This window comes from Opisthocomus hoazin, chromosome 8, assembly GCF_030867145.1.
Source record: "Opisthocomus hoazin isolate bOpiHoa1 chromosome 8, bOpiHoa1.hap1, whole genome shotgun sequence".
Classification (NCBI taxonomy): domain Eukaryota; kingdom Metazoa; phylum Chordata; class Aves; order Opisthocomiformes; family Opisthocomidae; genus Opisthocomus; species Opisthocomus hoazin.
The window spans coordinates 40,089,069-40,102,232 of NC_134421.1; the positions used below are offsets into that span (position 1 = coordinate 40,089,069).

Here is a 13,164-nt window from a genome sequence, read left to right on the forward strand (position 1 = left end):
ATTAATGTTTTTTTGTCTAAACTGGAAGTAGTTTTAAGTCTTCCTATTGCTCTCAAAATTCAAGCCAAAAAGAACTTTTAGTGGTTTGGCTTTTCTTTTAACTGTCCTGCCAACACATCCCCGTGGGGAAATTGGCGATACGGCAGTTCTGCAGTGGAAAGAAGGAAACTTGAAGATGTGCTGAACGAGGATTTAAGAATCATTTTAATGCAAAACGCTATGCAGGAAGCAAGCTATTCGTGTCAGAGGAGCAGGAGCAAGGTAAGAGGTGGAACAGGTGAGGCCTCTGTGTGGCCGCGAGTACCAGCAGCAGTTTTGTTTGCCTTGCGGTTGGTGGATGTTGCATAAAACTCTCAGCTGGCCAGCCCAAATAAAAGATGAGGCAGTTCTTCCCACTTCAACAATATGAAATACTATGGCTGGTAAAAGGTGTGTTGGCTCAAAAGGCAACTGGACAAACTGATCAAAGAAAATGTGACAGAAGCTTAATAACCAATGAAGGCCTTGGCATCCTTTTCAAAGTTAATGAGCCGCAAACTGTACAACGCCATCAGATGCCAATGTCATCTCTCTACACACGTGTCCTGTTCCTGCCCTCTTTCCTTAGCAGCCACGAAGGGCTCACTGTGTGCTGGCGCCAGGGCCGTGCAGACCCCTCCGCTCGGACTCTCAGCAGCCTTTCTCTTACCTCCTGCTGTAGCCAAGGGCAGAACTGCTGCCCTTCAGAAGAGTTTTCCTTTACAGCAATTTTCTGTGCCTCATCAGCATTTGTTTTTGTCCTGATGCTTCCTTCTAGTCTTCGTTGGAATTGCAATAAATCACTTCTGCTGGTTTTTTTGTTCATCCTTCCTTTCGGGCATGACTGATCTGCTGAATGTTAACAGTTCTCTACACCCATACCATGCAGCAGGCTGGCTCCTTCACTGGGGACAGTGACCCGCGGATGCCCTCCATGGCACCTTCCCTGCCAAGACGGGACGTAGGCCAGCTGTAAGTAGCCCCACTTTTATCCCCAGAATGTCTCCCATGTGCAGCTCTCCCCACCCACCAGGAACTGTAACGATTTTTCTCTCGCCTCCAGTTCTATGGAACTAGATCATCCTTTTACTCACAAAGAACCTGAATGACTCAAGTTACCGGTTTGTGTCCTGGACAGCTTTACTATAATAAATAATACAAAGAAGTATGAGTCCCAGCATAGTTAAATGCTTTTTGCAGGGAATAAATGAAACAGAAGTCACCTACTCTTCTCCCCTGTCAGTGTCTATAGGTGCTAACTTTACTGTACAAAGACATAAAAAAAATCTGGGGGTGGAGGAGAAAGGGAAGTTCCTTCTTGCATCCCGTCCATTTTTTTTTTTTTTAATTTGCCAGGAGTTAGCTAGCTTTACCTAATTACTTAACACCTCACGTTTTCATTCCTCACTAGAATAATATTAAGGGAGCTCAATAAATTTTTCTCCTTTTGTGAAATGGTAGCTAACATCCTTCATTTTCAGTAAGTGAGGGAAAACTACTGCCAAAACCTAGGTACTGACAGCAGCACTGCAGATAGTGATGGTCTAGTACGGCAGAAGAACAGGAACGCACGTGCTTGTAGCCAGGGCTCTCCTAATACTTGGAGCATCACGGCTGGTGCATGAACAAACTTGTTCCACTGCACGGGAGGTGAACAGCGCTGACTGGGGAGTTACTACAGCAAACGTCCTTCAGGGCAACGCTACGGCTGCATTCCAGCTCCAGGGAGTCGTAAAAAGCAGACGTGATCTAATCAAATATCCACACAACAGCTGGAGGAGATGTTTAAAACTGAAGAATGGCTTAAGCAGATCTTATTCTAATTTAGCTTTACAGCAGCTTATTTTCTCCACAAGCCCAGGCTGAGAGCTGTACAGCTTTATTCCATGCAGTGAGGTTAGCATAACGGTATTATCAGAAATGGCAAGCAACGGAAAATGACTATGGTTCCCAAGGCTCAAAGTTTTAACAGTAGAAATAATCATCTGCAATGATAATGCAGAGTTTTTATTTATGTTAACAGCTTTTTACAATTTATGCTCAATAAAACTAGAAGCTGTTTAGGTGGATACCTTTTTCTAAATTAAACTATCAGTTTTAAAAGGCAATACAGAATGAGTTAATAGCCACAGCTCTAACGATATAAATACAAGTGTTAGAAATCACGTGCTTTCTACAAAGACATATAGATCTGTGAATGCAGTCCGATCATTTCTCACCGTTTCCTCTTTCTTTGATAATCACGGAATTTCAAATTTAGCTGTAAGCCAGACTATTTTCCTACCCCTAAGCTGTCAAGAAAAAGTTCACGAGGTGCAAAAAAGTGCTACATGAAAATAACCCCTTTCATTTACAATGGTAGAGTTTTCATACCTACTTAGTCCAAGGTACCTGGAATCTTACTAGTCACTTTCATTCCATTTTTAGTCTGCTTTGATCTGTCAATGTATCTATTTTAAAAAGCATTCCACATTGCTTTTTTAAAAGCATATTTATTAATACACATACTTTTTTGTTGTTTTTAAAATGAGCTTCCTTATTTGACTACAGAAAATGCAGAATTGGTCTTAGAATTATTATTCTGGCCCCATTAATAAAACATACCATCTGTATTTATAATCCATACGGAATCTTCTAAAATGTAAAACATTAAAAGTACCTACGAATCTTCCCGTGAACAAAAACTAAATGGTTTCTCATCATACAGAGTTCACTGGAAGAAAGCTGTATGTGTTTTTGCATTTGCACTGCCAAATAATTATTTTGCTTGTGAATCCCTGAAAGCAAAAAACAACCTAGAATGTGTCTTCCAGCATTTATTTGACTAGAACTAATCCCAAGATGACTTTCTGAAAAATAGTCACAAACATGACCAGTCCATTCACACCAATATGAACTCTCAAGTTAGAATGCTATCTATTCAATGTTGTCTTCAACAGAAAAAGGTCTAGTACAACTGAGCAAGAAAGCAGTTTGCAGAAAAAAACATTCTACCCTGTTACTGTCACATGCCTTTGCAGCAGATACACTTCATACTAGGAAATCAAAAGAATCAAGTAGATTCCAATATGGCAATGCGTTTAGAATGCTGTGCAGTAGATGTACCACCACTGCAATTTGTTAACACAAAAAAAGTTTTCCCGTGTTGAGATAAGGATATGTGAAAAGGCTGCTCAGTGAACAAAACCAGCACAATGGTGACAGGCTAGCAGCACACCTTATATGCAGACCAGAAAGTTCTGGAAAGCAGAAAAGCTGACAATGTTGCACTAAATACTAATAAAATACTTGCTACTGGTGTCTATTTCATTTCAAAAACATTTGTGCATCAGAAGACAGACATATCAAGTTTTTATCTCTTGTAAATGCTGTTGGACCTGCAGGAGAAGAGACAGAAATATGAATAACTGATACTGTAACCACACACCCACGCACACTCAAAATAAGCCTTCTATCTGAAACACTACGTACCCTCTTAATGTCTGGCCTTCTGGTTTTTTTCTCATTCAGACACTGATTTGCAACTGAATACATTTTATGAACTGAAGGTGCATCCCAGTCGCTCATCTTTTCATCAACATAATCCTCAATAGTTGCTTCCTCATCCTCGATTTCATCTTTGATACTTAACTACGAGAGAGTTTGAACCATGAGCAGATAACATTGCAAGCATCTGAACACGATGTATTCCACGCTCTCACGCTTTGAAAACTGGCTTCTGAGTGCTTGCTTCTTTTCTCAACCACTTTTCTAGACAGAGTGATGACAATGGTTCAGCAGCATAATTATTTATCAACATCTGCAGAAACAGCCTATGATACTATCAATGACTATACATTTTTATTAGTAATAATTTCTAATTGCATTAACACAAAATTGTAAAGCAATTTTCTTTAAGCTGCATCATACAGCTTCTAAGCTTCTCCCAGTTCAAGGCTTAGTTTCGTACTTTAGTCTCCTTTGTAAGAGAAGCAGCATGATCAACATAAAGTACTTATTTTTACTAAATAACCCATAAATACGCAAGCTTAAGTGTGAACAATTTCTTTTTTTGTCAACTTTATAAAGCTGCCTCCTGTAAACTAATGCCTTCTGTCACCAGCCTTGGTGGCTGCTATATCTATTCTGAAGAAATTCCTAGTCTGAAACAAATTTTAAAATCTGTTTTAGTCCAAAGCTCTCCAGCTCCAACACACTTGAAACGCATTGTCTGTCATCACAAATACTGTTCGAGCAATACCTCAGACAAGTCAGCATGCTAAATGAAGTAAGAAATAAAAAGTCAGCGAGCAAAGGCAGGTCTTCTGCCTTCCCCTATGGGTCAGTCTGAAATTGCTGACTAATGTTCAACTACCTCAAAATTTTCAAAGCTAAGGACACCACATTATCTTGAACTGACCATTCGCTTTACGCTTCCAAAAGTACATTTCAAAGATAAACTATACCAGTCAAATCATACTTTATATTCCTTTTTATATCCTATCTCTGAAAAAACCCGCTTCAAAAAAACCACAAAACCTCAGGATTCATTTTGACAGGGACTGAGTTCTCCAAGGTCTTTGCAGAGCTCAACAGGGTAAGCATTACGCACTCCAGAAGATACAGCTTAGAGGAAAAAAATTCTATCAATAGTACACAGGTATTCCTAGCGCTATGAAAGACAAGTGATCTGCTATCAAAACTTATGGAACAAAAGCAACCCAAACCTCAATGCTATTTCCTACTTAGTAAATAAGTAAGTTTTTTATGTAAAAAATATTCTAGGAAAACCTTGGACTAAGTAGTTCAGACTTTAATGTTAAGCTAAATGAAAGGCTAAATTAAAAAGCAGCCTTGTAAGATTTTTAGTTCAAGAGAGTGAACTCCACGACATTAGTTACCTTATTAGTAGACTAAATTACTCATAGAGTAGTCAAAAAGAAATAAAAATTCAACCCACTCCTCACCCTGAAAAAAAAGCCCTTATATACCTAAACTTTATACCTAAACTTCCTTTGGGTTAAAAACACAAGGTATTTGCAAATTATTAGTAAAGTTGAAGAGGATGAAAATTGATGCAGGAATGGTAAGAATTATAAAGAATCACAAAGAAACCACCGAGAAGAGTACTTTAAGATGTTCTGATAACTTAGGAACTGTCAGGGTAGCTGGGTATAACAGGAGTACGTTGACAAAGCATAATGGTATTACAATAAGAAGCAGTAGCAAACCAAAGAGAATTACACTATCAAATGGGAAGATGACCTTGGAGACTGAACAATCTTTTACCAGCCAAGAGACAAAAGTTTCAGCCTCACCTCTAAGGCAAACACTGACACAAGAGCTGTTTTTGTAACTATGTATTTTGATGACTAATTTGATTGTCATGGAACCTATTAACTGATCATGATTTCATACACAGTGATCCTGGAGCAGGGGGAGGGGAGGGGAGGGGAGGAGAAAGCAAAAGGAACGTACCAGTAACTGTGGGTCCCGCTTTTCATCTACTGGAGGAAGACCTGTTATTACTTCTAGTAAGACCTAGGAGAAAAAAAAAAAAAAAAAAAAAAAAAAACGGAAGAGAAAATGAAGCATAGACTAATCCTTAGCATGTACACCATTCACTAAAAGGAGCACAATCCCCAATCTTTCAAAGAAATGCTCCCAGGATCTGTATTTGTCCAAAGACAGCTCTCTATACAACTGATTGTTGTTGCTGTTGTTCCTACCTTTATTTTCATTAACTTGTTATCAGCAGGGTGGTTTATAAGTGTCATGGCAAGATTTTCTCACCCTACATTGTATTGCTTCAAAGCAAAACAGAAGGATTTCCAGAGTGTTCAGGCACAGCACCTGGCCTAGCTCCCCGTGAAACGAAATGCCAGGAAGGAAGGGGCCAACAGCAGTTAGGGTCTTGGATCTATTCAGAACGGATTCATTATTCTCCCAAATATTAAGCTCATGTCTTTTCTGTAGTCAGCTTTAAGGCAAATCCCACATGGACAGCATACTTTTCATGCTTAAAAACAGTAAAACACAATTTTGGAACATTTTCTTTATTTTTTTTTTTTTCCCAGGCCGAGTTACATTTTTGGGCATTACTATGCAAGAAGAAACAATGTTCCACATTACTTCAAACTACCTTTAGCTAGAACTTGGAATGTTATTTTACTCTGGTCTTTCACAGGCAAATTTACATTTTAATATAATTACTGTAATCATTAACAAATTCAATGTTTTAATCAACATATCCAAATCATTTTAAACCAATCAAAGTTTAGAAACACTATCTTTAGAGCACATCTACTGGGGAAAGGAGAAATGACAGATCATAGTGGATTATGTAATTTCAGATATTCTTGATTTTGTATGCTTTTATAATTTACAAAAAAAGTCATCTATTGCTTCCCACATTCTACTTACTACTCCAAAACTGAAGATATCAGACTTAGGTGTTATCTCTCCTCGCAGAGCTTCAGGTGCCATATAGGCTGCTGTTCCAACAATTCTTTCAGTCATGATTGTGTGTGTGAACGTTACAGAAGCTCTTGCAAGTCCAAAGTCGGAAATTTTGGGCATATACGTATCAGTTAGTAAGATGTTTGCACTGGGGGACAGAAGAAGGGGGGGGAAGAGAATTTTCCAAACAGCACAGAAATTAGTTTTATAACAGACTAATAACTCTTTAGTTACCAAGTGCAAAGTGCTATTTTTACTGTTTCTTGAAATCTGAGATTCATTATTCATATAACAAAAAATGTAAGCGTTAGTTGTGTTGGAAATTGCTCGATTTCAAAATTAATTGCTCTAAATACATCGGCTGCCAGGATCCATCCATATTTTTTCTTGTAAAAAAAAACAAACATGGAAAAACCCACACAACACTACCCCTACCCCACTCCCCCAATCCTACAAATACAAAAATTTCTTATAAGAGACCAATTATGTTACATGCGTGTTTTGGATTTGAATATTCTTTCTTTGAGAAGGATGGCAGATAATACTTGGCTCTGATCAACTGTACTGGATCACACTACAGTTCTTAACTGTTTAAATCTCTACTCAGAACTAATAAAAGCAGGTTTTTATACCTATTATTTAATACTATGTCAACCATTACAAATTCACATGCCAAATGAATACCAATAGTCTTCTCTTGGAAGAGAAACATCTTATTACAGCATTAAGAATTTTTCCATGTGCTGCGTTTCCACTTGATCTCCAGCTTCTATCTCCGTTAACACCCCCCACCCCCACGAACGATGTTCGTCTAAAAGACCTTAACACTTTCATAAAATACTCAGTGGGATGAATTACAGCATAAATCTTCTACTGTTTTTCAAACTTGCAGCACTTGGAACCATTTTAATACCACTTGATTTAACATTTCTGTAATCCGCCTCATTTTCTGACCCCCTTACGGAACTGTAAAAAAATCACATAGCCAGATACAACGTGAAACAGCTACTAGAAATCTGTATTTCTAACTTGCCTTTCTTGTTGACCAAACTTTCTCAACAAAAACAACACAGCAGTAAGTTACAACAGATCACTTGCTATTAGAACTGCTGTAAATAGCGTTCAAGACGACTGCAAAAGGCCAAACATTAGTCAAAGCACCATACACTGACTGGTTTTGTATTTAAAGCTGCACTTCTAAAAGATGGAAGAATAGGATCAGAAATTCATAAATCTGAGCTTCTGATCAACTTGAGTCAAGCCCAAAGTGCAGTCACTTTTTTGAAACACCAAAAACAGCACTACAGAAGCAAATTGTATGGCAATTGTCAAGCTTCAACAGATAAATGAACTATTTCCTGAGCACAACCAAGCCAAAAAAACAAGGACAACTCTGAGAACACCCATCCAATGTCTCCTGTAGCCTACGGACAAGCTGTTCTAGTGCCTGTGTGGTTATGAATTGTCTCCACATGTCTTCATAGCAAAATGAAGACTCACATACACCACCTTAGATGTCTCTTCACCTAAGTTTTACCTGGGAATGGCAGCACTACTAATAACACCAACCAAATTTACTGAACTATTCACACTGCAAGTGCAAGAGGTTGCAAAATGGAATCCAAACAAAAGAAAAAAACAAAACCCAATCCTGTAGTATGATCAACTCACAGCAGTTAGAAGGGTAGAGTAGCATAAGGTTAAAAATGCGTCCCTTCCAGTCATTTCACTTGTCCAGAGGCTTAAGCAGGGAAGAAAGAAGAAACATACATTGTCAAAGCAGCAAGCACATTCTATGAGGCAGCTGAAGTCAAAGCTTGTTTCTGGCAAGCTGGAAGGTCACAAAACCAGTGTCTTGCATTTAGCAGAGTTGCCAGAGGCCAGGAAGTTACTGAAACATTCATCCATGACACTCCATCACTCAGTTGCTCCTTCTTAACCCACAGAAGGAGTAAGGCACTTGGGGCTTTTCTTGAAATATTTGGACTGCTTTGGGATTTAAAAAAAACCCAAAAAACAACACAACAAACTGTAGCAAGGAAGGGGGAAAAAATCCAGAAAAAAACCCCATCAAAACCTACAACAAAACCATCCACCTTTTCTGAGCTCTTATATCCCTAGAAAGTATTCTGGTGTAACAAACAAGCGAATATACATTATCCTTGAAGAACCGTGAACTTCATAAATCTGACTGAAGTAATTTTACTGCCTTCGTAACAAACAGCAGTAAATCAAAGGAGACACTCTGAAGAAATGTTCTAGGAAAAGGAAAAAAAAAAAGGTGGGTTTTCATCTGAAAAAGTCCCCATTTAAAAAGTCATTGTATTCTCTAACAGCAGCTTTTTCATTAGCAGCAGTTATGAAAGAACAGAACTTCTGGGTGTCCTCGCAGCACTCAAATAACTATTTGATAGTAACAGATTACAATAGCCTCATAATTATCTTTAGAAGTCTGTACTGGTCATGTCCTTGTGGCACAGCCAAGATTACGGTGATGGATGTCACTTGCAGAAAAGATTGCCCTTGACTGAAGCAATGCTTCACGTGGTTTGTTCTCTCTAAAATGGCTTTAGCTGGGGGGGGAAGAAAAAGGGGGAAATGCAGCCAGCGATAGTCAGCAGCTTTTACCTTTTAATATCTCTGTGAATATGATTATTTTCATGCAAAAAGTTGATGCCATTTGCTGTACCTTGAACAATTTTACATCTTGTATTCCAAGAAATTGGTGGAGTGCCATCCTTGAGTAAGAAGGGAGAAAGGCAAGTAGAAATGTGAAAATCCAATATATATCTGCCCACATAAAACAGAAAAAAAACCCATACAAAAAGCCCAACAATCCAAAACCGACCTCTGCTACATTTTGTGGTTTTCACATACATCATTAAAAAGACTAATAGCATACATTTCTTAATTCACTTGGGCAGAAATACATTCACCCGTTGAAAAAAGTGTTCTTGGTAATATTCGTCTCTGACCGTACAACGCCAGCTGTACTGCAATGAACTACCTGTATCTACTGCATCTTCCACTTTGTACCAGCACTAATACCAGAGCTTTTTAACCCGAAGCAAATAATTCAAAGCAATCAACAGCTTTTACTAACAATGAGAAGTCAATCTTCTAGTGTTTTTGAATTTACCACTTCTCAAGAGTTTAGCTCGGTTCACGTATACTAACCAGACCTCAGAAATGAGGACACCTACATTTCAAAACCACTTCTTAATCTTGTCAATTGCTAAGGGAAGAGGATTAGAGTATCTCATCGTTCTACCACCTCCCTCACCTGCTCCTTAAAGTCCAGATGAGAAGATGACATAAACAAGAGGCCAAGGCTCAAATACATCCAGTGAAGCCACAAAATGAAGTTATCAGCAAGAAGTGACATTCAGTAAGCACACTCCCCACCTATTCGACTTTTATCAGAAGATTCCTTCCGATTTGTAGATTCTGATTTAGATTCTTTATGATTTATACCATAAGTTTGTCTCTTGCTTGTAAAGGGCTCAGTTATTTCTACTTTAGCTTTCGATTACCACCAATCTTTTAAGCTCACTTGATGATAACGGCCAAAGTCACATGGATGAACATTTTCACATACATCCCTGCCAAGCACTGCTCACTTCTACACATAAACTTGTACTACCTCAAGTAAAACTTAGTCTCTCTCTTCTTCACTGATTCAGTTAAAAAAAAAAAAATTGCAAATACCTAAGTGTGTGCAAGCAAATCAACCAAACCAACTCGAGGCAGAAGTCTTGCCTAACATAACCAGCCCTTTCCCCAACCACCGCTACTCATTCTCATCCTAACACCACTTCTTTCCTGTTGGGGCAGAAGTGTTTGTGCAGCCTTGCAGAGGAAGTGTCTCCAGGTGAAAATTAAAGATTTTTTTCACCGAGTACTTTTGCAGCCTCATCAGTTCCCTAACCCAGGTCTTTCTCCAACTACTAAATGCTTGAGCCAGTACAACAGGAAGATCAGTGCAGAAAAAAGCAAAACGACATATTTCAGGTCTGGGGGCATGGGGGGCTGAAGCAGCACCAGTTTAAAATGTTCACCAGCTACATTTGCTTAGCATAAAGCAGATTTTTTTAACTACTTCAACAAACTAGCACGGACACTCATCTACTAGGTTCAGTCTGGCTTACTATTGGTATCACTCTAACAAGGAGCCGTTTGTCCTTCATACGCAGAGTTGCCTCACCAAAAACAAAGCAACTTATTATTTATTAAAGTCCAAGGCTAGAAGAGATGTCATTTGATTAAATCAGAAGAAAGCATTGCATTCACATAAAATACTGATTAAAAAAAAGTACTTCCCATTTATTTAGGCACTTAAGAGATACGCAGACTATGAACATTGTGTTAAAGTCGCTATGACAAGGGCAATGAACTATGCGCAATTTCACAATGCAGAATCTCAACAACCAGCAGAGAACATGCCCATGTCAGAACCGGGAACAATCCTGCAGCACCCTCTGCTCCGCTCCATACAGGCGCAGCAAGTCCAAACTGCTGTGCCACTTCAGGCGCAGGCAGGACATTGTATGGTCAGCCTGCTTTCACTATAACATGTCCAAAACATTTGTATAAAATGTTATTGGAAGAATACTTGTTATCACATTTATCTTCCAGAACACAGAAGTAAGCAGTAAAACGTCATTTGGCCATTACAGTTCAGTACTGTTTCAAAGTTCTTTCATGGATATCTATACTTCAGCAAAGTAAGACAACGGGAAACTAGAATAGATTTTACTTACCAGACAAGCAAGCCTGTCAAGCAATGAACCATTGGGCATGTATTCATACACCAGACAGGGCTGAGCACCATCACTTGAGAAACCAAGCAATTCTACTAGATTCTCATGCTGACACCTACAGCAAAAAAGAAAAAAAAATAAAAATCTATTCATATAAGCTTTGAAAGATTCCCAACGTTGGAGGAAATACAAGGCACAGGGAACTTGATCCCCAATTACTTGTTCCAGCCCTACTGCACACAGCCAGGTTTCTGCAGTGGTGCTTTAAAACAAAACAAAATACTGTCATGTTGTATATGAAACATTCTCACCTAACGTGAAAATCGTTAAGTTATGCTAGAAAGACAAAAATAAGGGATCACACTAGCTAACGTGTTATCTGCCAACTTAGATTCTCATAAAAGGCTATAATGACATTATATAACACTGTACTCACTTTGCCATCGTTTTTATTTCTTGATCAAATTGCTGTTTCAACTCCTGAACACTAACATCAACCATCTACAAAAGGAAGCATTTGACATTAAAATTGCTGGCCATATTCAAACGCACAGTTGGTCATTAAAAAAAGACAGAATTGTAAGCCTTTCTTTGGATTTGTTACACATAACAACTACTTCACTGTTTACGATATTTCTTTTACTTAACTCAGAAACAAAGTATCAGAATATGATTTTTAATTCCTTGGAACACAGTATTATTAGACAAATGGATCTGGTTTCAGCACAGTCACCAACTTGTCCGTTTTATTTCATTGCAGTTACCGACTAAGAGCACTTATTCATTACAAAATTCATTATTCACACAAACCATCGGTTATGAAAACTAGAATTCTGTGGGTACCTATTTAGCTGTGAATCATTCATCTGATCCTGAAAGGGAAACCTCCCTAGCACCCCTTCACTTCTACCACTTGTTGTGCGCAGGGGAGGGAGGGGCACTGGGGGAGCACTCTGCTCCTCCAGACAACTTGCCTGCGCCGCTCCACAGAAAGCTACAGAAAGGGCAAGACTTCAACTCTGGTGACGGTGCCGACTCGCACCACTCAGGGGGACTACAGGAGAAGGTTCTCAACCCAACCAATGTTTAACACTGTGACACTTTTTGAAGTGTATCATTCAACAACTTCCACAAGTCTGTACTATAGAGTACACAGTCATTAAAAACAAAAATGCCCAGAAAAACTCACAGCAACGAGCTTCTTAATAGCCACATTTCTGCCGTTGATGTAGCCTTTGAACACAACGCCAAAGCCACCTTCTCCCAGTTTATTACCTCCAACTGATTCTGGTCGTGCATCAAAATTATTTGTAACACTTTCCAAGTCATGAAACCAAAAATTATGGAAATCTGAAAGACACATTTTCCATTTAGCACAAGTATGTTTTCACTTAAGAACAAGTGCATTGAACAGGTTCTCTGCTTCAGCTCTATTAAACCAAAAACTCGCTACCATGCAAATCCTGACATAGTGGAGCCCTACTTCCAGCACCGTGACGAAGATACCAGAAAAAAATGAAATGCAGATTAATAATATAATAAGCTACACATAACTTTATTCACAACTAGCACTGTAGCAGCCTTCTGATTGTATTTTTTTGTTAATAATTGTAATACAGGTAATAGAAGTAAACGTGAAGCAGTCACAGAGAGCGCCACGCTGTGTCAGATGTAAAAATAACAATTTGTTTCTGGCAGCAACCCAAAAGTGGAACTTTAGGAAGGAACAGACCAACCATACACTTTCCTATAACGCTTTCTCTAATTATCTTTTCTCCAACATTCTTAGTAATTTCTGATACGTAAAATCCAGCTTTAAAACAAAAGATGCTAAACAGGCTACAAATTCAGTATCTAAAAAGGGCAACAGGATTACGTGTAGCACAAAATAAATTGCAATTTAACTAAAAGTCAAGTTTTCCACAACAGTAGCTGCCTTCGTGGCAAG

The 13,164-nt window shown here is 38.7% G+C and overlaps 1 protein-coding gene across 3 annotated transcripts in view; it reads right to left on the bottom strand.

Annotated features, from left to right (window-relative positions):
• IRAK4 (interleukin 1 receptor associated kinase 4) overlaps positions 1 to 13,164 on the bottom strand; it is a 16,307-nt gene continuing 3,143 nt past the window's right edge. For 2 of the 3 annotated variants that reach the window (XM_075429263.1, XM_075429262.1), the window contains exons 5-12: positions 12,406 to 12,566; positions 11,653 to 11,717; positions 11,217 to 11,331; positions 9,085 to 9,194; positions 6,421 to 6,604; positions 5,476 to 5,538; positions 3,490 to 3,648; positions 2 to 3,395 (exon numbers count right to left, since the gene is read on the bottom strand). In XM_075429263.1, coding sequence (XP_075285378.1) covers positions 3,363 to 3,395; positions 3,490 to 3,648; positions 5,476 to 5,538; positions 6,421 to 6,604; positions 9,085 to 9,194; positions 11,217 to 11,331; positions 11,653 to 11,717; positions 12,406 to 12,566 — 890 coding nt within the window. In that variant the 3' untranslated portion in view covers positions 2 to 3,362. Of the gene's footprint in view, positions 3,396 to 3,489; positions 3,649 to 5,475; positions 5,539 to 6,420; positions 6,605 to 9,084; positions 9,195 to 11,216; positions 11,332 to 11,652; positions 11,718 to 12,405; positions 12,567 to 13,164 lie in introns of all 3 variants that reach the window. The other variant, XM_075429264.1, reaches the window with a different exon arrangement.